At 41.9% G+C, this 25,653-nt stretch overlaps 2 protein-coding genes across 4 annotated transcripts in view; one reads left to right on the plus strand and one right to left on the minus strand.

The window, feature by feature from the left end:
- Positions 1–480: 480 nt before the first annotated feature.
- Positions 481–5,373, minus strand: MPZ (myelin protein zero). Its single transcript, XM_086393746.1, has 6 exons — positions 5,245–5,373; positions 2,868–3,034; positions 2,402–2,615; positions 2,025–2,160; positions 1,833–1,893; positions 481–1,730 (listed from the first exon to the last, which is right to left on the minus strand). Exons 1-6 carry the CDS (start codon positions 5,309–5,311, stop codon positions 1,629–1,631), a joined length of 747 nt encoding a protein of 248 aa, XP_086249872.1. The 5' UTR covers positions 5,312–5,373; the 3' UTR covers positions 481–1,628.
- A 3,186-nt stretch (positions 5,374–8,559) lies between these two features.
- The window catches only part of SDHC (succinate dehydrogenase complex subunit C), a 30,300-nt gene continuing 13,206 nt past the window's right edge, over positions 8,560–25,653 (plus strand). Inside the window, exons 1-4 of one of the 3 annotated variants that reach the window (XM_086393753.1) lie at positions 8,560–8,603; positions 13,987–14,043; positions 17,201–17,302; positions 24,584–24,645. In XM_086393753.1, the coding sequence (XP_086249879.1) occupies positions 8,584–8,603; positions 13,987–14,043; positions 17,201–17,302; positions 24,584–24,645 (241 nt within the window). In that variant the 5' untranslated portion in view covers positions 8,560–8,583. The remainder of the gene's footprint in view (positions 8,604–13,986; positions 14,044–17,200; positions 17,303–24,583; positions 24,646–25,653) is intronic. The other 2 variants (XM_086393755.1, XM_086393754.1) reach the window with 2 other exon arrangements.

Consider the following 25,653-nt stretch of genomic DNA (forward strand, 5'->3'; position numbering starts at 1 on the left):
TACAAGCTCACTGGATAGTCGTTGAATGTCGGACTATGTCTTATGAGTCTGTCTCACAGTTCTTTCCACTAGACTGCTGCTGCTGCTAAGTCACTTCAGTCATGTCCGACTCTGTGTGACCCCACAGACGGCAGCCCACCAGGCTCCGCCGTCCCTGGGATTCTCCAGGCAATAACACCGGAGTGGGTTGCCATTTCCTTCTCCAATGCATGAAAGTGAAAAGTGAAAGTGAAGTTGCTCTGTCATGTCCGACCCTCAGCGACCCCATGGACTGCAGCCTTCCAGGCTCCTCCATCCATGGGATTTTCCAGACAAGAGTACTGGAGTGGGGTGCCATTGCCTTCTCCACTAGACTATGTAACCCCATATCATGAAATCAAATTCTTAACAACTGAAATCAGTTGGGGAAGAGTGGGACTGGGGATTAGAGGCAGGGATTACTCCCAGGAGAATGAGGAAACTGGAGATGGAGGCAGCAGCTTCTGGAAATGTCAGTGTTTATTAAACATTTAAGGACATTTGGGGGGTTTGAGAAGAAATATACAGGATGTAGAAAAATCTTAAGAATCCCCTGTGGCTGGGAGTGCAACCTCTTCCCTTTCCCCCTATTTCCCACTTGTTTTTTCTGCTTTTTGATTATTTAAAAGCTATTTCTTAAGGCTCATTTGCCCCTTCCTCAACCCCTGACCTGTGAGGATCCTTTGTCTCCCTCTCTCCATTCCCATCACCTTGAGTCCCAGAACAGTGCTCCAGAGTGATCAGGGGGCACCATTCCTGTAGCTGAGGTTTGAGGATCAGGAGCTGCTCTGCTTGGGCTGGCTCTCCATTAAGGATTTAAAGGGGGGGGTGGTGGTGGTGGTGGTGAAGAATTGCAAAAGCCACATGACGTCATTGGTACTCAGTCATGGGGGGAGGGTAGAGCATGGGTACAGATAAACAAACAAAGAAGAATGGATTAAAGAATAAAAAATAACTAACAACCTAAATAAACCCTGAAGGAGAGTCTGATTTGGGTGACCTGGGTGTTAGCTAGGAGGGTAGAGTATGGAGCTTGACCACCTGAAGGAGGGGATGGAGGGTCAGAAAGAAGAGAGCCAGTGGGACAGGCTAGCTGGTGCAGGGGATCGAAACGTCAGGTGGCCTGGATTTGAGGCAGGGGTATCAAGGTCCCTTTCTTCTCGGCGCCAGAAGAACAGGCACCAAACACACAGTCCTTGGGGCAAGGGGAAGATAGGATGGGGCCTGGGCTTCCAGAAAGCCAGGGGGTGAAAGTGGGGGAGAATATGAAGTGCCTGGGTAAGGAAGTCTGGAATGAAACTTACATCTCAAAAGGAAGTGAGGGCAGGGCAGGGCTGGGGAGCTAAGGAGGAAAGCACCTAGACGGGGGATAGAGGACCGGAGGTCCCCCTGCTCTGGTAGGGCCTTGGGGCGGGTGATCACTTTTCTGAGTCCAGGCCCATCATGTTCTTGAGGGCGTTCTTGAGGCTGGTTCTGCTGGGGGACTTGACGGCAGGCCGGAGCTCCGCGCTCTGCTCATCCTTCCGTAGCTCCATCTCGATGACCACCACCCGAGGGCCTTTGGAAGCCTCCGCCCCTAACCCCCGATCCCCCGCCCGGCCCGCTAACCGCTATTTCTTATCCTTGCGAGACTCCCCCAGCCCTTTAGTCTTCTTCTCACTGGCAGCTTTGGTGCTTCTGCTGTGGTCCAGCATGGCATACAGAACCGGCGTCTGTGGGGAGGAGCGCATGCATCAGGGACCCGTTGGGTAGGGCTTGACTGTTCCCAGCCCGCCCTCGACGGGCTGCCCGGCGGCTTCCCAAGCCCCGCTAACCTGCCGGCCGCGCTTTGAGGCGTCCTTCGCAGTCTTGTGCAATTTGCCCTTCTCCATGGCACTGCAGGGAAAGGGTGTGCTGTGGATTCGGGGGCTTCGTCTTCCCTTCCACCCTCCCACCCATCGAAGTAGTCTCCGCCCAGAGACCGGGAGTAGTGGGTCGGGGAAGGGGTGTCAGACTCCGCCCTTTACCTGAGCCTCCTCTGCAGGGCCGCCTGCCTGCGTAGCCAGCAGTACCGAATCAGGTAGAAAAGCAGCAGCGCCAACAGCACCACCCCCAGGACTCCCCCGATCACGGCTCCCAGCACCACCCCGTACCTCGTAGGCACTAAACGGGGCAAGGAAAACACGTGGGGAATGAGCAGAGACAAGTGTCTTTGGTTCCTAGCCACACACCTATTCCCTGCGGCTGGGGATCTAAGATATCCGAACAAGGCTGCCTTCTGCCCACTGTCCCAGAGCGTGAGGGGCATTAGCCCGGGCATTTTGCCCCTTGCCCCAGCCTCTCAGCCAGGCCTGATCCCCTCTGTGAACTGCCTCCCATACTCCCGTCCCACCTCCTCTCACACCTTTTTCAAAGACATAGAGCGTGACCTGAGAGGTCTTGCCCACTATGTCTGGGGGGTTTTTGACGTCACAGGTGAAAGTGCCGTTGTCACCATAGTCCAGGTTGTGTATGACAATGGAGCCATCCTTCCGGTGAGGGTCCCCTACCCACTGGATGCGCTCTTTGAAGGTCCCCACCTCATCGATGTAGGGCTGTCCCTTGGCGTAGTGGAAGATCTGTGAGGAATGAGGGGAAGCATGCAACTCTCGCCTCAGGGTGAAGGATTCTGGGCTGGAGACGGTAGGGCTGGGGAGGGAGTGTCGGTGTTGGTAGGTCCCAGCAGGGAGACAAGACTTGCCACTTACCTTGCCAAAGTTGGGGTTACGGCTCAAAAAGGATTTCTCCTTCCTTAGCCCAAGTTCTCTTTCCTGTGGTTGTTTGAAACCCCCTTTCTGTTATGCAATCCCAGTATTCCCCCAGGCACTCACCGAGATGGCATCACGGCCCCCTTCGGGCTGGTAGCGCCAGGTGAAGGAGAGGTCATCTGAAACCCACTCACTGGACCAGAAGGAGCAGTACAGGGTCACCTGGGAGCCCACAGCACCGTGGACCTCCTTGTCTGTGTAGACCACAATGGCCTGGACAGGGGAGAGCACTGCAAACATAGAGGGGAAATCAGATGCACGGGTGGGCCCGGCAAGGAGTATAGAAGGAGTGAGACCAATGGGAAGTCAAGCCTGAGTCACAGACCATAGCGAAGATTGGGGCAAAAATGATGAATTCTGAGGCCCAGGTCTCTCTGGACTAATTGAATAGAAGAGTAGAAATACTGTGTTGGCTCAAGTTCTTCAGCATGTTTGACAACAGTACCAGAGTTCTCCGGAGGACTTTCAGACGTTGGATTCAGTCTCCAGAATCTTCCTTTGCCTTTAGATCAGTATCTAATTCTTAAGCTATCCTTTAGATGCAGGCTTAATGATTTTTAAAACTTATTATAAATTATACAGGTAACACCCTGTGCATTCTTATAACTATGCAAGCAGTATAGATAAAGAAAGCTAAAGTCTGTCTTGACAGCTCCCAACCAATTCCTCTTCTGTGGTCTCCTTCCAGATAGAACCAATGTTATTAGTTTAATGTGTGATCATTTTCTCTGTATCAGACTCAGCATAAACTCAAATAGTTTTGTTCTATGAAGCTTTTTTTAAAAAACATATATTGCATTACAGTCTACTTTTTTCCTTAAGAATATACGTATATAAAAGAATACAGGTGTCTGGGAGGGTGTTCCACATTGATGCCTAGTGATCAATATTATTGCTGCATAGTATTTCACAGAATGGCAAACTCAAGTTTCTTGCAGAAAAGATGAAGATAACTGGAGACTGTAAGTCTTTTTCCCTGGCCCAACTGTCCTCATTGCTGAATCCCTACTTTCCATACAATTGCTCCTGACTGGAAGGGTCAGGGAGGGGAGCACCTCATAGCCCTCTCAGGGGAAGCTGGATTCAAGCAGGAAACCACCCCCCGCCCCCGCCCCAAGCCCCAAACTCAGATGACTCTGCTTGTGAGCCCTCTGTGGTTCTGATTTGACCCTCCTCACCCTCCTTCTGACCATTCTGGCCCAGTGCCACTCCCAAGACTCACCCATACAAGGAAGGCCATTCCAGGGAGATTATGTGTGTGGGTTGGCCCTGGCTGGGGGCAACTGTAGACCCTTTTGTTCTATGGGAGGGGGAGGAAGCAACCAAATAAATAGAGACCCATTGTCTGACCATTGACCAGTGTTGGGGGCTTATGCCTCCTCTCCCCTTCCCCCGATCCCATCCCCAACTCCACAGTCCCAAATCTCCCACCTCAGCATGTAATACCAGTGATTCACATCCTGGAACTCAGCCTTGGAGCCTTCTGGGGAATCCCAAATGTAACAAGTAAGCTTATTCATTGGATCTAACTTCTATTCCTCCTGTTCAAGTATAAACCACTGCCCTTCAGCTCTGTTCAATGGTTCTATGAGTGGGGCAGATGCTGGACAGTACCCTTTCTCCCTCTTAAACTCCAAGATTCCCTCTCCTCATTTCCCTCAGCATGCCCTTCTCCAATTCCCTATCCTTAACATTTTCTTAGGGTACCTTCAAATAGTCCAGTACAGCCCAGAGGAGTCTAGATTCTGGGTTTAGCCCTAAAGGAGCTGACAGCAGAGAAACTCAGACATTCTAAACAGCTCTTCCTCCCCTCTCTCTCCCATTTGCCCTACTTCTCGCCCATTGCACCAGGCTTCAGGGCAGTTTGGAGAGGGGAAGGATCCATTCAGATAACCCTGCTTTGAGTTTTTCTTGCTCAGTCAGCATCTGCCATGGGAGGGTTGGCCAGCTTCTGTGGAAGATAGCTTTAGATGCAACAAGACCCTGGAATCTCATGGAACCTCCCTTGTACTCTGTTCACCCATGTAATGGACAACAGATGCAGTTAGAAACTGAGGCAGCAGATCCAAAGAGCTGGGACCACAACCCTTGGGCTCCACCCTTAGATCAGGTTCCCTGACTCTTTTCTTTGGGGAGACTAAGGTTAAGTTACCTCCTACACTACTGAGGAATGAGAAGGACCAGTTTCCAACCCCTATCCAGTCAAGTCCACCTTGGTTCCGGAAACACTCTACACTCCCTTCTCCCTTCACAGAATACCTTTATCTTAACAGCTTCTCTCCAAACTATATGTATATATATTTTTCTACAGAGAATATCACCTTCCTGCTCTTGCTCACTCTTTCTTTGGTTGCAGAGGGCAGTGCAGCGAAGGCCATGGAAAGGTTGCTGAGAGACAACCTGAGCCCCAGGGCTCCCAGACTGGGTCAGCTCAACTTACCCAAGGAGGAGAAGAGTAGTGCAGCCAGGATAGGACTGGGGCTGGATGAGGGAGCCCCAGGAGCCATCGCTGGGGCAGGGCTAGGGCCCAGAGCGCCTGCGCAGTTGGGAGAGTGGGGGACAAGGAACTGAGCGGGGGTTCCTGGAACCCGCTTAAAATCCCCCGGGACCCCAGTGTGAGGGGGCTGTCCTGAGCCAGTAACCAATTGCAGCCTGGCATGTGCAGTTGAGAGGTGGTGGGGAGCGGGGCAGAGTGCAGGGAGCAGAAGTGGCATTGTGTCCTCTGGGTGGAGGGGTTGGGGGTCACATACCACCCCACACACTGAAGGCTTTGTGTCTGCTGGCCTCCCCCTGGCCTAGGCTGGAATGTCATGTGGTGGGGGGGGGGGTGAAGGAGAGGGACAGAAAAAGGGACACAAACACATTTCTCTGAGGGACAGATGGGCAGGAGAACCTGAGTCTTAAACCTATGAAAAGGGGTTTTTCCATAGTCTCCTTGCCTGAGAGTGGCTCCTCTAGAGCCCTGGGAGTTAGCGAGCCCCAGAGAAATTTGAAAACAGGATATCCCTACTATCTTGACTACTATGGGCTGCAATACAGGCTTCTTGAGATGACCAGGTCCTTTGGGAGTCTTCTTTTTTTTCCATCTCTCTGCATCTTGGGTGATTCTTTCCAGATAAAACCTTTTCTCCATGGGAAAATATCCAGGGGATAATCCTCTAATCTTACCCTCTTTTTCAGGAAGCTCTTCACTGCCTCATGCTGAAGTTTAAGTCCATTTCAGTTAAGAGCAAGGCAGCAAAATCACATTGAGTGCCAGCTACATAGATGAGTATGTGAGTATGTGGGTAGTTGAGTAATAGAGGAATAAAAATTAAGATCTTCCTTCAAGGAGTTCAAAATTTAGTTTGGGGAAGCAGAGAGAGGGGAATCAGAGAACAAACCCATTAACAATGAACTATAATAAACCATGATGCTTGGTATAGTAGTGTGATGAACAAAGTGCCAAGAGCATAAAGAGGGCATGCAGAGCTACATTAGCAAGATTAAGTTGTGTAACAGATATTAAACACAAAAATAACTTTCATTTAATAAATGAAGTTCAGAAGAAGGGGGAGTCATGTCTATAAGTCAGTATTAGATGCAGACCAGCTGTTAAGGATGCATGGCATTTTGAAGAGGAGAAATTGGCAGTGCAGACATCTTGGAAGGTAGAAGAGCAAGAGCAAAGATAAAGAGATAAGAAAGCATGTGTGTGTGTGTGGAGGAGGCGTTGGGTAGATTTGTGAAGTCTGGGGAATATTCAGGGCAGATCTGGTATCCCCCATTTTGACTTGACATGGGGGATCTTGAACAGGCATCACAGGAAAGGAGGCTGCACAGGAAAGCTGAAGTCAGTTTGTGGAGGGCCTTAAATGACAGACTAAAGGGGTGGATTTAATTTGGTACATTATAAGAATTTGCTGAAGGTTTGGGGTTTGTATTTGGGGATAGGAATGGGAGTGTCTATATAGTCAGAGCTGAGTTTTAAGACAGATAAGTTAAGTGAAACTATTTAAAGAGCTAAGTGAAAAAGACACTCATTGGATTTGTTAATGTGAAACTTCAGAGGGCCAATGACTGGAAGATCAATAGCAGAAAACTCTAACATAACAACTTCCTAAAGACTAAATTGTTTATTAAATGAAACCTGTTTTTTTGAGATACCCATTAAGGAATACATTAAGGCACAGTCTTGAAGATCAGCTGTCAGCTGTGTTGCAGAGGAGATTCCTGAACTAGATAGAAAAGCAGGTTGGAGCGCCTCAAAGGTCTCTTCCAAAACCAGAGGCCTGTTAAAGTGCTTTCTTTGACAGCATTATAGAAATGCAAAATAGTATTTTCATTTGATGCAGATATAAGTGAATCTCCCCTATGTAAGTCCTGAAAGGAAAAGCACAGGAGTGCTAAATATAAATAAGATCTGAATATTAATGTGATGAATATGTTTTTATTGTAGAACAGGAGTTGCCCTGGGCTGCTGTCTCCTTCACTTCTTCTCACCCCACCTCCTCAAAAAGGGCAGACTTTTTCTCTCTTCCATTCCTTGCCACTTGTTTGCTTCTCCTTTAAGTCCTAAGTTCTCTGGAAGTGACTGCTGTGCTAGGTTTCCTCAGAACTGCTTTCCTGCATACAAATCAAAGCAAGCTCTCCCCCACCCTCACCCCAGGTTATTCTGGCAGTGGGTGTCGCCCACACAGCCCTGAAACAAGGAACAAGGCAGCGCTGTTGTTAGTGGACATCTAGCTCATGTGGCAGCTCAAGCCCAGGAATTGTGAGACATAAAGCTCACGGAGGTGGTTAGAGGATGCTCCCCATCCTTGGCGAATAGTGGTCTGGGAGGGTTTCTCCCCGACGGATCTCAACTTGTGCACTATTTCTGGTGAAGAAGGTTCACATAAGAATGGGAAGGAGCCCCAAGTATCTTTAATAAACTTTTTTAAAAGTATAATTGATTTACAAAATTGTGCTAGTTTCTAGTATGCAGCAAAGTGCATAGTATCAAAGTGCAGCAAAGTGCAGCAAATAGTAGCAAAGTGCAGCAAAGTCACGTATCTAGTAATATATATATATATTCTTTTCCATACGGTTTATTACAGGATATTGAATGTAGTTTCCTATGCAGTAGGATCTTCTTGGTTATCTATTTTATTTTATTTTTTTGAATCTATTTTATATATAGTTAATTTATATCTGCTAGTCCCAAACTCCTAATTTATTCCACCCCCACCCCCATTTGGTAATTAAACATTTGCTGTCTATGTGTTCTGTTCCGTAAATAAGTTTATCTGTGTCATATTTTAGATTCCACATATAAATGATATCCTACTTGTCTTTCTGATTTACTTCACTTAGTATGCTAATCTCTTGGTTCATCCATACCATACCATACCATACTGGGTAAACCCAAAGTATCTTTTCCCTCGGTGTGTCAATCATCCTATAAGACGTTTTTAGTCCCACCTGGAAGGGGGAAGGAGTGAAACCAGACTAAGACGTCTTCAGTGAAGAATCTAGGCAAGTCCTGTTTTGTGGGGCTGAACAAATCAGTGTGTACAGCGGTGAAATGTACACTGCAGAATCTGACCCAGCCGCAATTCTGCCGAAATCTTCTCACTTTCAAATAGAAGTCAGTTGAGAGAGAAAGAGGCAGACACCATGAGAGCAGATAAAACCAGCCAACAAACTGAACCCGACAGGTGCCCAAGCCTCTAACATAGTCGGTGTTGTCACGTGACGGAAGCCCCGCCCAGAGGTGGTGGGGCCGTCTGGCGTCACTTCCGTCAGGCCGGATCCCAAGATGGCTGCGCTCTTGTTGAGGTGACTTTAGTTTGGGGCTGGGAGTCCGTGCCGGCGGCCCTCAGGGGACCTGTATTGCCCCCTCACGTCTTGCTGATAGCTGTTTACCCCGTGCTTGGGCACGGAAAGGACCCGTGGGTGGAGGCGACGCAGTCTCGAGTCCTAGAGACCCCTTCCCCTCCCCCAGCCGCTCCTGTATATCGTGGAGAGCTTCGGAGTCACTGGCGGATTATTTTTTCCTTACTCCGTTTTACGGAGGGGTCGCGGGGTTCTCGCTTCTTTTGCTTTCCCCACTTCTAATAGTTCTCCCCCAGCTTGCTCTCTGGGCCACGGCCAGAGCCGAGCTCAAGAAAACAGCTCTAACTTTTTCATTTAGGGCTTGGGCTTCGAGAAGAATCTTGGTGTACTGTACTTCTGCATTTTACTCCTGCAAACACCAGCTGCTGGCAATGGGTGGGCACTGTTCGAGTTCCTAACCGGCCCCTGGTAGAAAGTGCAGGAACCCCACCGGGCTGACGATTAGTAACAGCGCCTATAGCTGTCGCTCTGCTGCGCCAAAGCAGCCCGGAAATTCAGTTTTAGTTTATTTTTTTATTTGGTGGGTGAGGGGAGTAGATAGCTCAGTTTTTCTCTGCAGTGTCAGCTCGTCCAGAGAAATACCCTAGATTTTCTTCCATTCTGAATTGTCCGCTTTTTAAGAGGACTCGTTCTCACAGCCTGTGTAGCTGTAGCCGCTTTAGTGACTTTAGACGCACTTGATACAAATCCCAGCACAGTTTCGTGCCAGCACTATTTTTAGAAACTATTTGTTATGGAAAGTTAGCTTAAATGCTGTTGAGATTTAATTCCTGATTTCCCCAAATATCTTCTCGTTCTCTTTCCACTTCAGTCACTCGGCATAAAAATAGACGGACTTTATTTAGTTTTTCTCTGTGACAAAATGATTGCTCTTGGGAGTTGAGATCAGGAATGGTTTACCTTGATCCTTCATTTTTCTCCCTGTCTGTTATTTCCAATTGTATCTCTTTCTAAAATGTGTCAGGGCTAGTCTTGCCAGATTGCCTCCTTTATTACAGGTAGTTTGACCATAATTGAATGCTTCTAAATTCCTTGGTATATACATTTCAGTAGATGTCATAGGCTTTTTGGTGGCATTACCTTATAGCTTGTATTGATCATGTTGGGTCTGAACAGTTCATTTTAGGAGTTTCATGTTTAGTACTTAGAAAGTGAGGATCACTGTATTCATTGACTATGTCCAAACTAATTTTGAGCTATATAGGACTATCATTATTAGGATTCATTAGTGATAGTACAAAACTCTTATGGGAGGGACACCTCTCTTCATTTCTTACAAGGGCTTTTTAAAAGAAGTAGGAGATTTCAAAAAACTTTTTTTTTTTCTTTTTGGGAGTTCTGGGGTCTAATTCCATTTCACTAGAGGGATTTGTTTATAATGTGCTGATCTCACCTCAAAGGAAAATACCTTCTAAGAAATTCTGGGAGCTGGTTTCTAGTTCTAGTAGTGTCACTAATTCCATTTATTTTAGACAAGTCTGGGTCATTGATTAGATGATTGTCATTTCTTTGCAAATGAAAATAGTCAGGTTCGATGCAGGATACTGGATGCTTGGGGCTGGTGCACTGGGCGACCCAGAGGATGGTATGGGGAGGGAGGAGGGAGGAGGGTTCAGGTTGGGGAGCACATGTATACCTGTGGCGGATTCATTTTGATATTTGGCAAAACTAATACAATTATGTAAAGTTTAAAAATTAAAAAAAAAAAAGAAAATAGTCATAACTTGAACTCAGGAGAAATATTTCTAAATGTTTTTAATGCTTGGTTAACTAAAAATTATTAGTATGGCAGTGCTGTATGTTATAGATTTTGAATAGTATTCTATATTCTGTATAGTCCCTGAACAGTTCACAAACTAGCTAGGGATGAATAACCAGCTATGTAGCACAAGCTCCATTGATAGTCAGGGAATGATTTGCCAAAGCCAAGAAGACCTAGATGGAGAACTAAGCTAAGAATAGCTAGGCTTCTGTCTTGTAATATTCATGCAACTTAAGCACAAACCCACCAAGAGTCATTAACCCTCTGGCATTGCCCATCGTATTAAATAAAGCCCCTCTAAAAACAAGGCTTAATTTATTTAAAGTCTGAATTCTTAAGACTGCTTTTTAAAATAAGCATACTCATTCACACACCATTTTTTTGAGCCTGTTCTATGTGTCATGTTGTTATAGGTGCTGTAGATGTAAAGTATTCCATTCTATGCTGGAGGAACTCAAAGTTTAGCACAGGAGATTGATTAATAAGCAACCTAATTTTGATTTAGAGATATGAACAGTTGCTTTGGGAGCATAGCAGGTGCAGCAGGTAAGGCTGCTTCCTTTTAGGAGTGAAGTTGCCATTTGGGAGTTGCTGGGTCTTGAAGGATAACTTTATCAGACTGTAAGGGAGGTCCACTCAGAATAGCCTGAGCAAAGGCATGTGGTCAAAAGAAACTATTGCTCTATCTGTGGGCAATGTGACTTTCAGTTTGGTAGTATAGGGGGCTGAAGGGAACTTGTGGGGGAATAGTTCTAGAGAACTGGATTGGGTCATGTTGAGAAGGACCTTGTTTGACTGTGCATACCAGTTCACTGTTAAAGACTTTTAGGCAGATGATTGATGAAGTCAGCTTTCTTTTTCAGTAACTTAACTGGTTATATTGAATGATAGGGAAGAGATTGGTGGTGCTAGGAGATCAGTTCAGGAGTTCTTGCTGGAGTTGGTTGGATGCTCATACAGTTAATCAGAACTTTCATGTATAAATGATTGCTCTTCATTGTGTCCTTCAAGATTATATATTTTAATGTTGTTGTTAACCTCAGACATTTATGAAACTAAGTTTTCATGTGCCATCAGATCAGGTGTAGAGGATGTGCAAAAGAAAGTCATTATATTATATCTTGTTTTGGACTAAAAATGGTTTTTATTTAATTTGATGACATAGACTTGGCTTTGAATAACTTTTGTTTTTTTCCAGAAGTCAGATCCATTTTCAGCAGATGAAGATTTTTAACACCACAAAGAATTTTAAAGAGAATGTGATGTGAATTCTAAAGACCTTTGGGAAACCAGTGGAATATTAATAAATTACATATATGTGGTATAGTGCAGTTTAGAGAGTGCTTTCCTATACATTTTCTCATGTTATCCTTCTAGTAATCAGTAATGTAGGTTTTATCAATCCCATTTTACAAATGAAAAAGCTGAAGCTCAGTTACTCACTATATACATTAGGGCAATCTAGACCTCCAGTCTGACTTTTATTACTTTGTCCAGTGTTCTTTCTACATTACTGTTGTTGCCTCGATACAGGGAAGAGCTTCAGAAACAATTTGAGCAATGATTACATTTAGGGGGAGACATGTATAGTGCATTTAGAAAGGGACAGCCCTAAATGGAAATTATAAGTTCTGGTTTTTTAAAAACAAAACAAGGCAACTACTGTTACTTTCTAGCTGTAACATAAAGTGCTATTCCTGGGTTGGAAAAGAAATCTTTTCAGGGTTTCTGGTTTCACATGAAAGGCAAGGATAGATTAAACATCTACTCTTGTCGTATTTCAAATAAGGTTATATAGTTGTGCAACCAGATTCTGTTAGGGCCTTGTGGAAAGTTTACATTGGTATTTGTCTGGGAAACAATAGCATTAGACAGAGAGTGCTGTAGATTCCAACCCACATCTGAAAACTCTCGCTGGGTAGCTGAGTAACTGGACCTAGCCTGGTGTGAGGAATGCGTGCCCTGCAACTTCAGAGTCACAATTACTTCAATTGATATAAAGAGATTTGTTCCCACTTCTTTCTTTCTGGGAGTCTTGGGTGCACAATGTCTGTATTCACCCCTTGCCTCCAAAGCTGGGAAGAGGGAAGAGCTGAAGGAAGTGTTGGTTGGATTATTTTTCCTTCCAGTAGTGGGCCCTTCTAGTTTTCTAGTGTAAAACATAAGGTTCTTGAAATGTTTATGCCTCTGATATCAATGATGTGAGGGACATCATGCACTTTTTTTAGAAGTGTTGGATCTTAATGTGATCTTGTATCCCCCATGTACATAGTGGATATATGATAAACTTTTGTAGAATCTCAGTGTATTTTTAATTTTGGTCCCAGAGCTTCACTCTGATACCTTTCTTAAAGATTTGATATAATGTGAGTTAAAGGGGTGTAGTGATCATGTGTTTTTCATGATACCATGTAAACGCTGGATCAGAGCTTCTTTAGGTAGAGTGGCTGGGCACATTTTAGTCTTGGACTTGAAAAGCAGTTCTGGTATTGATTGCTATTTAAAAAATAGCAGCATTTTAGTGGAAAGCTTGTGTATCCTCTTCAAGTACCTTTTCATGTGGATAGCAGAGAAATCTGCATTCTCATATTTTTTGCATTATTGTATGATGGCCTTTTTCACTTCAAGGTCATCCGGGTTGTCTAGAACCTGGTGGTAGTTCCCTAAAATAACAGTTTAATACTTAGACCCTCACTCTTCAAACCCCTGTTCTTTAAACCTTTTAAATTCATCCATTTGCGCAGGTGTTTGCTTTAGCTAAGCTGTATAGTACTTGGGGGGCTTCCCAGGGGGCGGTAGTGCTAAAAGAACCCGCCTGCTAATGCAGGAGATGTAAAGAGATGTGGGTTCAGTCTCTGGTTGGGGAAGCTCCCACAGAAGAGGGCACGGCAACCCACTCTAGTATTCTTGCCTGGAGAGTCCCTTGGACAGAGGAGCCTGGTGGGCTACAGTCCATAGGGTCGCAAAGAGTCAGACGTGACTGAAGCGACTTAGCACACAGCACACACACAGTTCTTGGTGTTGCCAGTGGCTTATTCTGTCCCTCTGCCTTTTTTTTTTCCCCCAGAAAAAACCCTGTCTTTTAACCATCACCTCCTTTAAGACCTAGCTTGAAAAAAATTGCTTTCTATATTTCTTTTTTTGGCCACCCCTTGTGGCATGTAGGATCCTGGTTCCCTAACCAGGGATTGAACCTGTGCCTCTTACATTGGGAGCATGGAGTGTCAACCACTGGACCACCAGAGAAGTCCCACTTTCTATATTTCTTTGTTGAGTATTAACCAATTCTGATTATTCTTCTACCTTGTATCATTTGTGTTTAGCTAAAACCTTATTTTGCATTTGAAAATAATGTTTGTGATTATTCTCAAGTTATTAAAGTTGTAGCTTTCCAACTAGAAGATAAATCTCAAAATCCTGATACTGTCATTGTTCTCATCTTATTCCTAATTTTCCCCTCCACCCTAAAGTCTTACACAGTACAAAAATAGAGAAGTTGATACACTAAAGTTGATACACTAAAAATGGTCTCTAAATGTTTATTGACTATTGGTTCTCTTGCAGACATGTTGGCCGTCACTGCCTCCGTGCCCACCTTAGTCCTCAGCTCTGTATCAGAAAGTAAGTTCCTAAATCTGTGGAGATTATTATTATTTAAGCTTTTTCTCATCAGAGAAAAGCAGTAGGTTTTTGACTGAGATTTTGGGGATATATATGAAAGCAGGTAATTGTAGATGGTTGGCTGAAAATTTAGTGACCATGGTCTCTAGTTTTCTTACCTGGTAGTAGAAGAAAGAAGGAATTTGAATATATCTTTGGTCTTTTCTTAATTTTCCTCACTTTAAGCTTTTCTGCTTTTTTTAACTTCATTTATTTGCTCCATTTTTTGGTTCCTTTCTTGATATTTAATTCTCTTCTGTCTAGTCTTTTTTCCTTTTGTACTTCCTTTTTCTTGTAACCTTTAATTTTGGGCAGCTCCCAGGAGTTAAATCTGTTTCTTCTTACAGTATTCATTTCTAGTCTGTTGACCTCAGCAGTTGCCCCTGTATGGTTTTTTTTGTTATAAAAAACTTTAAAATATTTATTTATGGCCACACCCCACGGCATGTGGAACTTCCCTGACCAGGGATTGAACCCGTGCACCTGCATTGGAAGGTTGGAGTATTAACTGGACTACCAGGGAAGTACCCCTTAACTTTTTTTTTTTAATTAATTTATTTTTGTCTATACTGCATCTTCGTTGCTGTGAGGGCTTCCCTCTAGTTGTGGCAAGCAGGGGCTCCTCTAGTTGCAGTGCAAGCTCATCTCACTGCAGTGGCCTGTCTTATCATAGAGCACAGGCTCTAGGGCATGAGGGTTTCAGTAGTTGCAGCATAACTTTTTACTTATTTTTCTAATCCCCCTTTAACTTTTATTAATTTTAGAAATATTTCATACTTTTAGGGAGTTCCTTGGTTGCCTAGTGGTTAGGATTGCAGGCTTTCACTGTGGTGGCCTGGATTCAATCCCTGTTCCATGAACTGAGATTCTGCATGCTGAGCAATGTACCTGGGGTGGGGGCGGGGGGAGAGTAGACATATTTGGTACTTTCGGAAAAGTTGTAAAAATAGTACAAAGAAGTTCTACGTACCTTTCACCTATATTCTCAGTTGTTAACATTTTGCTGTGTTTACATACCACTCTATATTTTTGGTTGTGCCATATGAAATTATATTTTTGTAGCTCAAAACTTGTGTAATACTGATAATTTAGTGTGGTTTAGCACAATTTAATTAGTATGATTTTCTCTGCATTCTTTGAGATTAAGCTGCAGACATCATGACCTCTTCCAAATACTTCTCCTAAGGGAATTCCTGGTGTTCTAATAGCCAGGACTCCACACTTCCACTGCAGGGAGCATGGGTTTGATCCCTTGTCAGGGAAATAAGATCTCACATATCTCACAGCACAGCAAAATAAACCCTAATTTCTCCTAAGAACAAGAACATTATCTTATAAAACACAGAATAATTATACAAATGCAGTTATCAAACTCAGGAAATTTAACTTTGACCTAATCTTACTTGATATAAAGTCAATTTTCAGATTTTTCATTTGTCCCAAACAGACTGTCTGTCCCCTCTCCAGGATCTAATTAGGCTCACATGTTATATTAATTGTCTTATTTCTGTAGTATCGTTTAATCTGGAACTATTTCTTAGCCTTTTTTGTCTTTTATGACATTGACTTTTTTCAAGAATACAGGTCAGTTATTTTTCAGAGTTTTTCTCAAGTTAGATTTGTCTGATTGTTTTCTAATGAGTTAGGTTATGCATTTTTGGCAGGAGTAATACATTAATGATGTTTTATCCTCACTATATCACATCAGGGACATATGCTGTCATTTGTCCCATTATCAGTGATTTTAACTTTGGCCATTTGAATACAGAAATGTTTGCTGAGTTTTTTCCCAGTATGAAGTTACTGTTTTTAACTTTTGTAATTTGTAAGTAATATTTGGGGAAATATTTTTCTTGAGGGGGATGGATCATGTTTAATGTAGGTACATAGTAAATTAAATTGTTGAACATAGCTGTCTAAGAATTGGCTTCAGCCTAGCTTCAGTTCAGTCGCTCAATCATGTCTGAATCTTTGCAACCCCATGGACTGCAGTACGCCAGGCTTCCCTGTCCATCACCAACTCCTGGAGCTTACTCAAACTCATGTCCATTGAGTTGGTGATACCATCCAACCATCTCATCCTCTGTCATCCCCTTTTCCTCCTGCCTTCAGTCTTTCCCAGCACCAGGATCTTTTCAAATCAGTCAGTTCTTTGCATCAGGTGGCCAAAGTACTGGAGTTTCAGCTTCAGCATCAGTCCTTCCAATGAATATTCAGGACTGATTTCCTTTAGGATAGACTGGTTGGATCTCCTTGCAGTCCAAGGGACTCTGAGGAGTCCTCCAACACCACAGTTCAAAAGCGTCAATTCTTCAGCACTCAGCTTTCTTTATAGTCCAACTCTGACATCCATACATGACTACTGGAAAAACCATAGCTTTGACTAGATGGACCTTTGTTGGCAAAGTAGTGTCTCTGCTTTTTAATATGCTGTCTAGGTTGGTCATAACTTTTCTTCCAAGGAGCAAGTGTCTTTTAATTTCATGGCTGCAGTCGACATCTGCCGTGATTTTGGAGCCCCCCAAAATAAAGTCTCTCACTGTTTCCACTGTTTCCCCATCTGTTTCCCAGTGATGGGAAACATCATGGGAAGTGATGGGACCAGATGCCATGATCTTAGTTTTCTGAATGTTGAGTTTTAAGCCAACTTTTTCACTCTCCTGTTTCATCAGCCTAGCCTAGTGACGAGAAAAATCATGAAACTATTTAGAGGTACTGGACTGAATCTAGTTCTCAATTTTTGAGAACCTGGAAAGGAGTCTTGAAGAGCTAGATGAGAGCAGGTGGTAATGTATGAGATATCACACATGACCTGGGTGATATGTAAATGGTTTTGAAATATTGTATTTGCCCTGCTGCCCAACAAGAAAGTTAATCTTCCGTTACTGTACTTGGGTGTTGGGGGATTGAGAAGAAGAGTTGCTCTCTAATATGACCTCATTGGGTGGTTGAGGTTATTAGTAGCTGAGTCGTACTTAGCAGAAAGATAAGGTGAGTGGACAGACTTGTTTTCTTAATATATGGGTTCATCTAGCCCAGCTTACCTTTAACTTTTTATTATGTAAAATTTTAAACCAAGTTTACTTTTAATCATTTAAACCTTTTGGTTTTATTTTAGTGCTGTTCCTTTGGGAACCACAGCCAAAGAAGAGATGGAGAGGTTCTGGAGTAAGAACACTAGTTTAAACCGTCCTTTGTCTCCCCATATCAGCATCTACGGGTAAGGGCTCTGGAACCAGGGAATTTAGTAGTAGCAGGTAAAAGTTCTAGAGGTAAATCAAAATGTAATTCCTATTAATTAAAAGAAATTATTTTGAAATCATTTCAGATTTGCATAAATATTGCAGAAATAGTGTGCTGTGTTACTGTATACCCTTATGCAGACTCCCAGTGTGTTAACATGTCTGAATGATTTTTGAAAAGTGCAGCGATGATGATACTCATTACTCCTGTGTTAGTTTCTATTGCTGCTGTCATAAGTACTCAAAAACTTGGTAACTGAAAATAACACGTTTATTATCTTAACAGTCCTGTAGTTCAAAGTCTGGCTTAGGTCTTACAGGGCTAAAATTAAGGTGTTGGCAGGGCTGCGTTCATTTCTGGAGGCTCTGGGGGAGAATTTGTTTTGTTGCTCTCTCCAGCTTCTGAAGGCTGTTCTGAATCCCTTGGCTTGGAACCCGTTTCCTCCATTTTCAAAGCCAGCAGTGGTGTGTCAGGTTCTCCCATCATATCACTTTAAACTTGCTTCATTGTCACATTTCTTCCCTGATTCCCTCCTTCTGCCAGCCCCTTCCACTTTTAAGGACCCTTTGTATTATATTGGGCCCATCCAGATAATCCAGGATAGCCTTCTTATCTTAAGGTGAGGTTATTAGCAACTTTAATTTCACTTACAACCTTAATTCCCCATTGCTATTTAAGGTAAATATTCACAAGTTTCAGGAATTAGAATGTGGACATCTTTCTGCCTGCTGCAGTCCCTTAATACTTGAGTGTATGTTTCTTAAATTTGAGGAAACTCTCCATACTATAGCCATCACAGTCAGAAAACTAACATTGATCCTGTGTTAATCACCTAATCCTCAGATCCCATTCAGATTTTGCCAGTTGTCCCAAAAATGTCCTTTATAGGTCCAGGATCCAACTGAGGATCATGTATTACATTTAGTTGTTTAACTACTTGGAATTAGCACAAACCCCACAGGTTGGGGTTCAGTCCCACAGGGCTGCCTCCCACTTCAGATGCCAGTCCCCAATCCCAGCTTGTTACTTGTACTTCTAACTGAAAGTGTTAGTTGCTCAGTCGGGTCTGACTGTTCACGACCCCATGGACTGTAGCCTGCCAGGCTCCTCTGTCCATGGGATTCTTTAGGCAAGAATACTGGAGTGGGGAGCCATTCCCTTCTCCAGGGGTTCTTCCTGACCCAGGGATCGAATGCATGTCTCTTAATGTCTCCTGCATTGGCAGGCAGGTTTTTTACCACTAGCGCCACCTGGTACTTCTAATTAACCAACTATAAATCAAGAGTTCTCACAAACTCTTCCTTGGGTTCAGTAATTTGTTAAAATGGCTCAAGAAACTTGGAAACATTTACTTAAGTTTACTATGATTATAAAGGATATTACAGATGATACAGATGAATAGCCAGGTGCCCTTTTAGGTCCCTCTGTGTCTAGAAGGATCCTGAGCATAGGAGCTTCTGTCTCCATGGAGTTGGGGTGCATTATCCTTCTGATATATGGATTTATTTACCAACCTGAAAACTTACCAAACCCTGTACTTTGGAAATTTTTATGGAGGCTTCATCATGTAGCCATGATCAGTTATTAACTTAATCTCTAGCCCTTCCCTCCCTGGATGGAGGTGGGGGTGGGGCAGAAAGGTCCAAGCTTCTGGTCACGGGTTGGTCTTTCTGGCAACTAGCCCCCATCCAGTCACCTCATTAGAACAGAGGTCACTCTTACCTCCCAGGAAATTCTAAGGGATTTAGGAACTGTGTGTTGGGAACCAGAGTCAAAGACCAAATAAAAAGATCCTCCTAGCACCCGTATCAGTGAGGAGATTGATAAGGGTCCAGAAACTAGGAACAGATATATGTGTGTGTGTGTGTGTGTGTGTGTGTGTGTGTGTGTGTATCCCCCCCCACCACACCACCACGTTACTTCACAATTCTTGTTTTGCCCAGAGTTACACTATTACTCTGATTTATTTTGATGTTCAGATTGTCCCAGACTTGGCTGGTGGAAATTTTTCAAGATGACTCCTGTGAAATCAAGATCTGGGTGCTAGATGTGCTCACTGCTAACAGGATATCATTGCTTCTAGACTTTTCCTGACAGAGCTATGATATATATGTACAAACACACACACACAAACACACATGTTCATGTGTATATATGAGTATATACATATGTACATCTATTTCTGTTAATTTGTTGTCCTCAGAAGTAGCATTGATGGCTGTTATGCTAGTGTCTTCCCAAAAAACTCCTAACCCAGCAAAGCATCTTGAGTTCTGCTACCGTATTTTCTTGAGTTCCTGCCAGGGAAGCTGGTCATTTTTTAACCACCTCCACAAATACCACAACCCTTCAGATTTTTTCCAAACTAGATTCCTGAAATAATTCTGATTGTAGAAATTGGACAGTCTACTAAAACAGAAGAAGATGAATAAGTGTTTGCTACTTTCTGGTAAAACTTTTTTTTAAGAGATGAGAGATTTGGGGGAGGATTATAATGAAGAAGAATTTGTCAAATTACCTTGAGTCTATATTTAAAGCCTTTTTTCACAAGTCATATTAACAAATGATAATAAGCTAGTGGGATGAGACTTAAACTACTTTGTTTGCTCTTCTGATGATGAAACTCTAGACATACTCATGGGAAAAAAAGAAAAGAAATAGCAGGAAACATGGGGCTGTTTCCAAGGTGATATGTCTGGGAAAGATACCTGAGATATCTGGAGTCATATTTTCTGTTACTAACGTTTATAAATTTTTGGAGGTAGCATGGAAATATATGGTTAAGTTAGCCTTTCTGAAGTATTCTTTATCTCTTAGTAAATTGTTATTATCAAAGCAAAAGTATATATAGGGAATTGCATTTTCAGGAAAACAAGTCATTTTAAAAGATGTTAGAAAAATATTTTAAAAATTTAGAGTTGGAAGAGTTCTTAGATTTTAATTTAATTTTCAACCACATTGGTTTTAAGAGTGCTGCTTGGGGCTTGGGATATTCCATTAAGTATCACAACTACCCACTTCTGTGGGTAGTTGTGTGGGGCTGGCCAACATGCAGATTGTACTGTAGGCCCTTAGACCTGGCTATAACCAAAGCAACTTGACTTTAAGGATTTTGCTTTTGAAGAAAGGGTGCTACTCAAAAAAAGAAAAAAGTTTAAAAGCCACAGATGAGTAAATTTCCTCTGCAGTACTTTCATAAACAAATGTCTACTTAGGCTTGCATGCCTCCAGTGACAAGAAACTCACATCACCCTTTTCCAGTTTGGAAATTTCTCATATTATCAGAAAGACCCTTACTTTATTGAACTTACTGTAACTTATATCTTCTGCACAGTTCAGTTCAGTTCAGCCGCTCAGTTGTGTCCGACTCTGTAACCCCATGAATTGCAGCACGCCAGGCCTCCCTGTCCATCACCGACTCCCAGAGTTCACCCAAACTCATGTCCATCGAATCGGTGATGCCATCCAGCCATCTCATCCTCTGCGTCCCTTTCTCCTCCTGCCCCAATCCCTCCCAGCATCAGAGTCTTTTCCAATGAGTCAACTCTTCGCATGAGGTGGCCAGAATATTGGAGTTTCAGCTTTAGCATCAGTCCTTCCAAAGAACACCCAGGACTGATCTCCTTTAGAATGGACTGGTTGGATCTCCTTGCAGTCTGCACAGTGGCTCTAGTTCTACCATAAACTATGTAAAAACGATCTAAGCCTATTTTTTTCCCCTGATGACCTTTTTTGATGTTGAACGTCTTTTCATGTGTTTACTGGCCACCTGTATATCTTCTTTAGAGAAATGAATATTCAAGTCCTGTGTTCATTTTTATATTGGATTGCCTTTTATCCTTGTTTAAAATTTGTGGTAAAACATACATAACAAAATTTACCAGTTTATTGATTGTTAAGTGTACAGTTCAGTGGCATTAAGTACATTCACGTTGTTGTGCAACCGTCACTGCTCTTCATCTCCAGAATCTTTTCATCTTCCCAAACCAAAACTCTGTACAGTAATTCCCATTCCCCCGGCCCCTGGCAACCACCGTTTGAGCTTCCATCTTTATAAATTTGACTACCTGTATGTTGTGCTTAGTTACTCAGTTGTGTCTGACTCTTCTCAACCCCATGGACTGTAGCCCACCAGGGTTCTCTGTCCATAAGGATTCTGCAGGCAAGAATACTGGAGTGCGTTGCTATTTCCCTCTCCAGGGGATCTTCCCAACTTGGGGATCAAACCCAGGTCTCCCACATTGCAGGTGGATTCTTTACCCGCTGAGCCACCAGGACCTCATAAAGTAGAATCACATGATGTTTTTCCTTTTGTATTTGGCTTATTGCATCTGGCATAATGTTCTCAAGGTTAACCTGTGTTGAAGAATCTATCAGAATTCCATTTCTTTTTAAGACTGAATAATATCCCATTGTACATATGTACCACATTTTGCTTATCCATTCATTTGGATTGTTTCTATCTTTTGGCTGTTGTGAATAATGCTGCTATGAACATGGGCACACAGATATCTCTTTGAACCTCTGCTTTCAATTCTTTGGGGGTATATCCTAGAAGTGGAATTGCTGGATTATGGTAATTCTGTGCTTAATTTTTTGAGAAAACAGCGTATTGACCTTAGGGGCAGTAGCACTGTTTGCATTTCCACCAGCAGTGTGCACAAGGGCTCCAGGTTTTCCACATCCTCACCAACACTTGTGATTTACTGTTTTTGTTGTTGTTTTAATAATAACCATCCTAATGAATGTGAAGAGGTATTTCATTGTGATTTCAATGTGCATTTCTCTAATGATTGGTGATGTTGAACATCTTTTCATATACTTAACTGGCCATTTATGTATCTTCTTTGCTTTTTGGTTTTTTGATGGTATTGTTTGCAGTATGATTGTTAGATCACTTGTTGAAATTCATATATCCTGTGTCTCTAGCTTTTTATTGGTTAACATTCTACTAACAGTCAAAAAAAGGAAAAAGAATTAACACTCTTCAAATCAGGAGATGTGTGTTAATTGCTCAGTGTGCCTGGTACTCTTTGAAGTTGAAATACAAAGGTGAATAAGATATAACCTGTGTTGAAAAGGATCTCAGTGTTTCCTGAAAAAAAATGTTCCTAAAGGAAATCTTACTGGCTTCTAATCGTCACTTTTCTCTAACTGAGTTGAATCAGTCTTGATTTTCTGTGCTAGACTCTTACATAATGTTCAGAAGGAAATAGTGGGGGTGACCTGTTAGTCTCTGCCCCATGATTTCTGAGGCCTCAATGAGAAAACACAAACTGGGGTGAAATAATTTGAAGATTCGTTTACTCACATGTCTTGGGTTGATTCTGGCTTTTAGAGGGGCCTTCATTTTCTCTCTGCATTGATCTTTCTACTTGATCTCTCTGCATAGATTATTTGAGGCTTCCTTACAGCATGAAAGAAGGATGAAGGGACAGAAGGAGCACAAGTGATTTGGAAGTCATGCGGTGCCAGATCTGTGCTCTGTATCTTGAGGCAGTCAGTCATGAAGTTCTGCCCAGAGTCAAGCGGCTAAATATAAATACAGTGTGATGAGGAGTGACAAGATTCTAGAAGATCATATGGGACTGGAAATACTATCATGATTATTTAGAAAAGAAAATTTCCTTTAGCAGCTCAGTACTAGGCTAACAAGTCTATGATTTTAACCATTTTTTAAAGTTAGGTTAACATTTGACTTCATATCACTCCCATTTTCCATTTCAGTATTTCTTAAAGATTACAAGATCAGTGGTTATATTTCATGTGTTAGCTCTTGGGATTTAGTTCATCTGGCCAGGAGTCCTAAGTGCATTTGGAATGCAAAGTAATGTCTTATAATTTCCCCACTTTTTTTCCCCCCAGTTCTCTCAAATCAATATTTGTTCTGTCTTTTTTTGTTTGATAATCATTCTCTTTGACAAATAAAATAGTTGAGCAATCTGCTTTGCACTCTGTCATCCATTAACATAAAATCGTCAGCCCCAGTTTGGAGGCTTGCTTTCCCTGAGTACAATCTTAAAAGCCCCTTTTTGTTGTCCTTGACATTTTTGCAAGCCTCAGCTCATTCTGGGTTTTAGTCTCCTGATTCTTCTGATCAAATTATGCCATTGTTCTCTGATTGTCCTTTGTTACGAGGCTCTTCTTCTGCCTTTTATATTTATCTTGTTAGTCTGAGTTAACCTAGAGTGGTGTCTAGTCAGTTTTCTTGGTTTCTTTAGACATTATTCTTTTTTTTTTTTTTTTTTAATACTGTGACCATTTTTTAACGTAGAGTTTTTTTTACAGAGACATTTATTACACTTATTATTGTGACCATTTTTATTACATAGACATTATTTATTACACTTATTATTGTGACCTTTTTATTACATAAACATTGCTCTTTTCTTTTTTTACTGTGACCATTTTTATTACATAGAATTTCTTTTCATGATCTTTTCAGTCTGCTGGAATTCCTTTCCTTTGGTGTATGGATTATGTAGTCTGATTATGCTCAACATTCTCTATCTAAGCTGACTTGCCAGGATGAATGTTAACTTTATCCAAAGATGCCTGTTCTTTCCATTTTACTAACCATTTCTCTCTTGAGCAAGAGAACTAGGTCCAGATTATACAAGTATTGGTTATCCTTCTAAGGAAAAGCATTGACAGATGAGAACATGATTTTTAAAAGGGTTTGATGACAGAGTATTTCAAAACACCTGTGGATTTAAGAAACATATACTAAATCCAGCAAAATTAGATTTTTAAATTTGGGCTAAGTAATTTACTAGGGAATGAACGATATGCTCAATTTGGATATTTTTGGTTATATAATAATAAAGTTCATGGATGACTATGTTATATGAAACAGTAGATAAATAAAACTCAAGTTTTCTTCTACTTCTGTCTTACTACTGGAGGAAAGGAAGGACCCAGATGGTTGTATTCTAGTGTTTATTTTCTAACTGTATGCAACTTTAATTGATGTTTTCGACCCATGTTCTTTCTTTTATGAAAGGAATTTGAGTCTTAATTAATTTCTCATCTCTGTTAGTGATGCAGTCTAGAAAAGGGAGGGACTTCTTAAATAAATCATTTTCTTACTTTTAAACTGGAGAGTGAAAAACACAGGAATATGAAAGCTGTTTGGTTTTGGTTTGTGATAAATAGTTGCCTATTTCCAAAGTAGTTTATATTTCCTTTTGCAAGATAGATTCTCTACAGTGGTGTCCTCTATTCCTCTTACAAATCGCCTTTGTGTGTTTCTTTTCAGCTGGTCTCTTCCCATGGCGATGTCCATTTGCCACCGTGGCACCGGTATTGCCTTGAGTGCAGGTATGTATGTATGTTTTTATCAGCGTATGAACACACACACACATACACACATTATTTCTTTGAAAAACTTTGCTATTTCTGTGGCTCTTGATAGTGCCTCCTTTGCAACCCAGCAGCTTAATTTAGAGAAAACGATAAGTCCATTGAAGTTTATTGTTTATTCATTTCTTTAACTGTTAATTATGAGTTCCCACAATGCTCACGTTCTTTTCTTAACCAGTTTTTTTTTTCCTTTTTTAAAAATTTTTCTTATTTTTTCTTATCCAGTTTTTAAACTATTCCCAGCATGTCCTGATATTATATTTATTGACATTACAGAGAACAGATACAGAAATATAATGGAGATAGACTGGCTGACAGAACATTGACCAAACACAGTCCAAGATTAATCATCAACTTTATTCTTTCAGAAAATCCATTTTAACACCCATTTTTCGTCACCTGGAATTGATCAAGTACAGAAATACGGATTAATCATCAACCTTATTCTTTCAGAAAATCCATTTTAACACCCATTTTTCGTCACCTGGAATTGATCAAGTACAGAAATACTAAGTCATTCTCCATTCTCAAAAAGACCCTGGTAACAAACCACAATTTCTGTTTGTTTATTTATATAATATGAAATACAGCTGCAGCATTTGTTTTTCATAATATCCTTTGGGGTCCCTCCTAGTCTTCCATAGAGTATGTTTTTACTGAAGTGGTCATCAACAGGACTAGTGGCTCAAGTACAGGGATCCTGCATTGAGGAAGCTACTGCTGAGGCATTGGAGAAATTATCTAAAACTAAGTCTGTGATTCAAAATTAGATTAGTTTTGTTGGTAATCAAGTAAGGATAGGAACTCCTATCTTAAGATCCGATGTTGTTATTCCTGTGTTACCTTTTCTGTGGTTGGTAAAGTAATAATGGAATCCAGGTATAAGGATGATTGGTGTTGTCTGAGAATCTGTACAGTTTCTGATTTTTAACATACTTGCATTTAAATAATAGGATAAATTTTAGG

Source organism: Bos grunniens, chromosome 3 (genome assembly GCF_055505025.1).
Source record: "Bos grunniens cultivar Pamir isolate PY7600 chromosome 3, Bosgru_T2T1.0, whole genome shotgun sequence".
Lineage (NCBI taxonomy): Eukaryota > Metazoa > Chordata > Mammalia > Artiodactyla > Bovidae > Bos > Bos grunniens.

Coding starts and splice junctions, on each gene's coding strand:
- MPZ (XM_086393746.1), bottom strand. CDS start 5,311: ATGGCTCCTGGGGCTCCCTCATCCAGCCCCAGTCCTATCCTGGCTGCA. Junction 1,894..2,024: donor GCCCTGCAGAGGAGGCTCAG/GTAAAGGGCGGA, acceptor CTTTCCCTGCAG/TGCCATGGAGAAGGGCAAAT. Junction 1,731..1,832: donor CCTCAAAGCGCGGCCGGCAG/GTTAGCGGGGCT, acceptor TCCTCCCCACAG/ACGCCGGTTCTGTATGCCAT.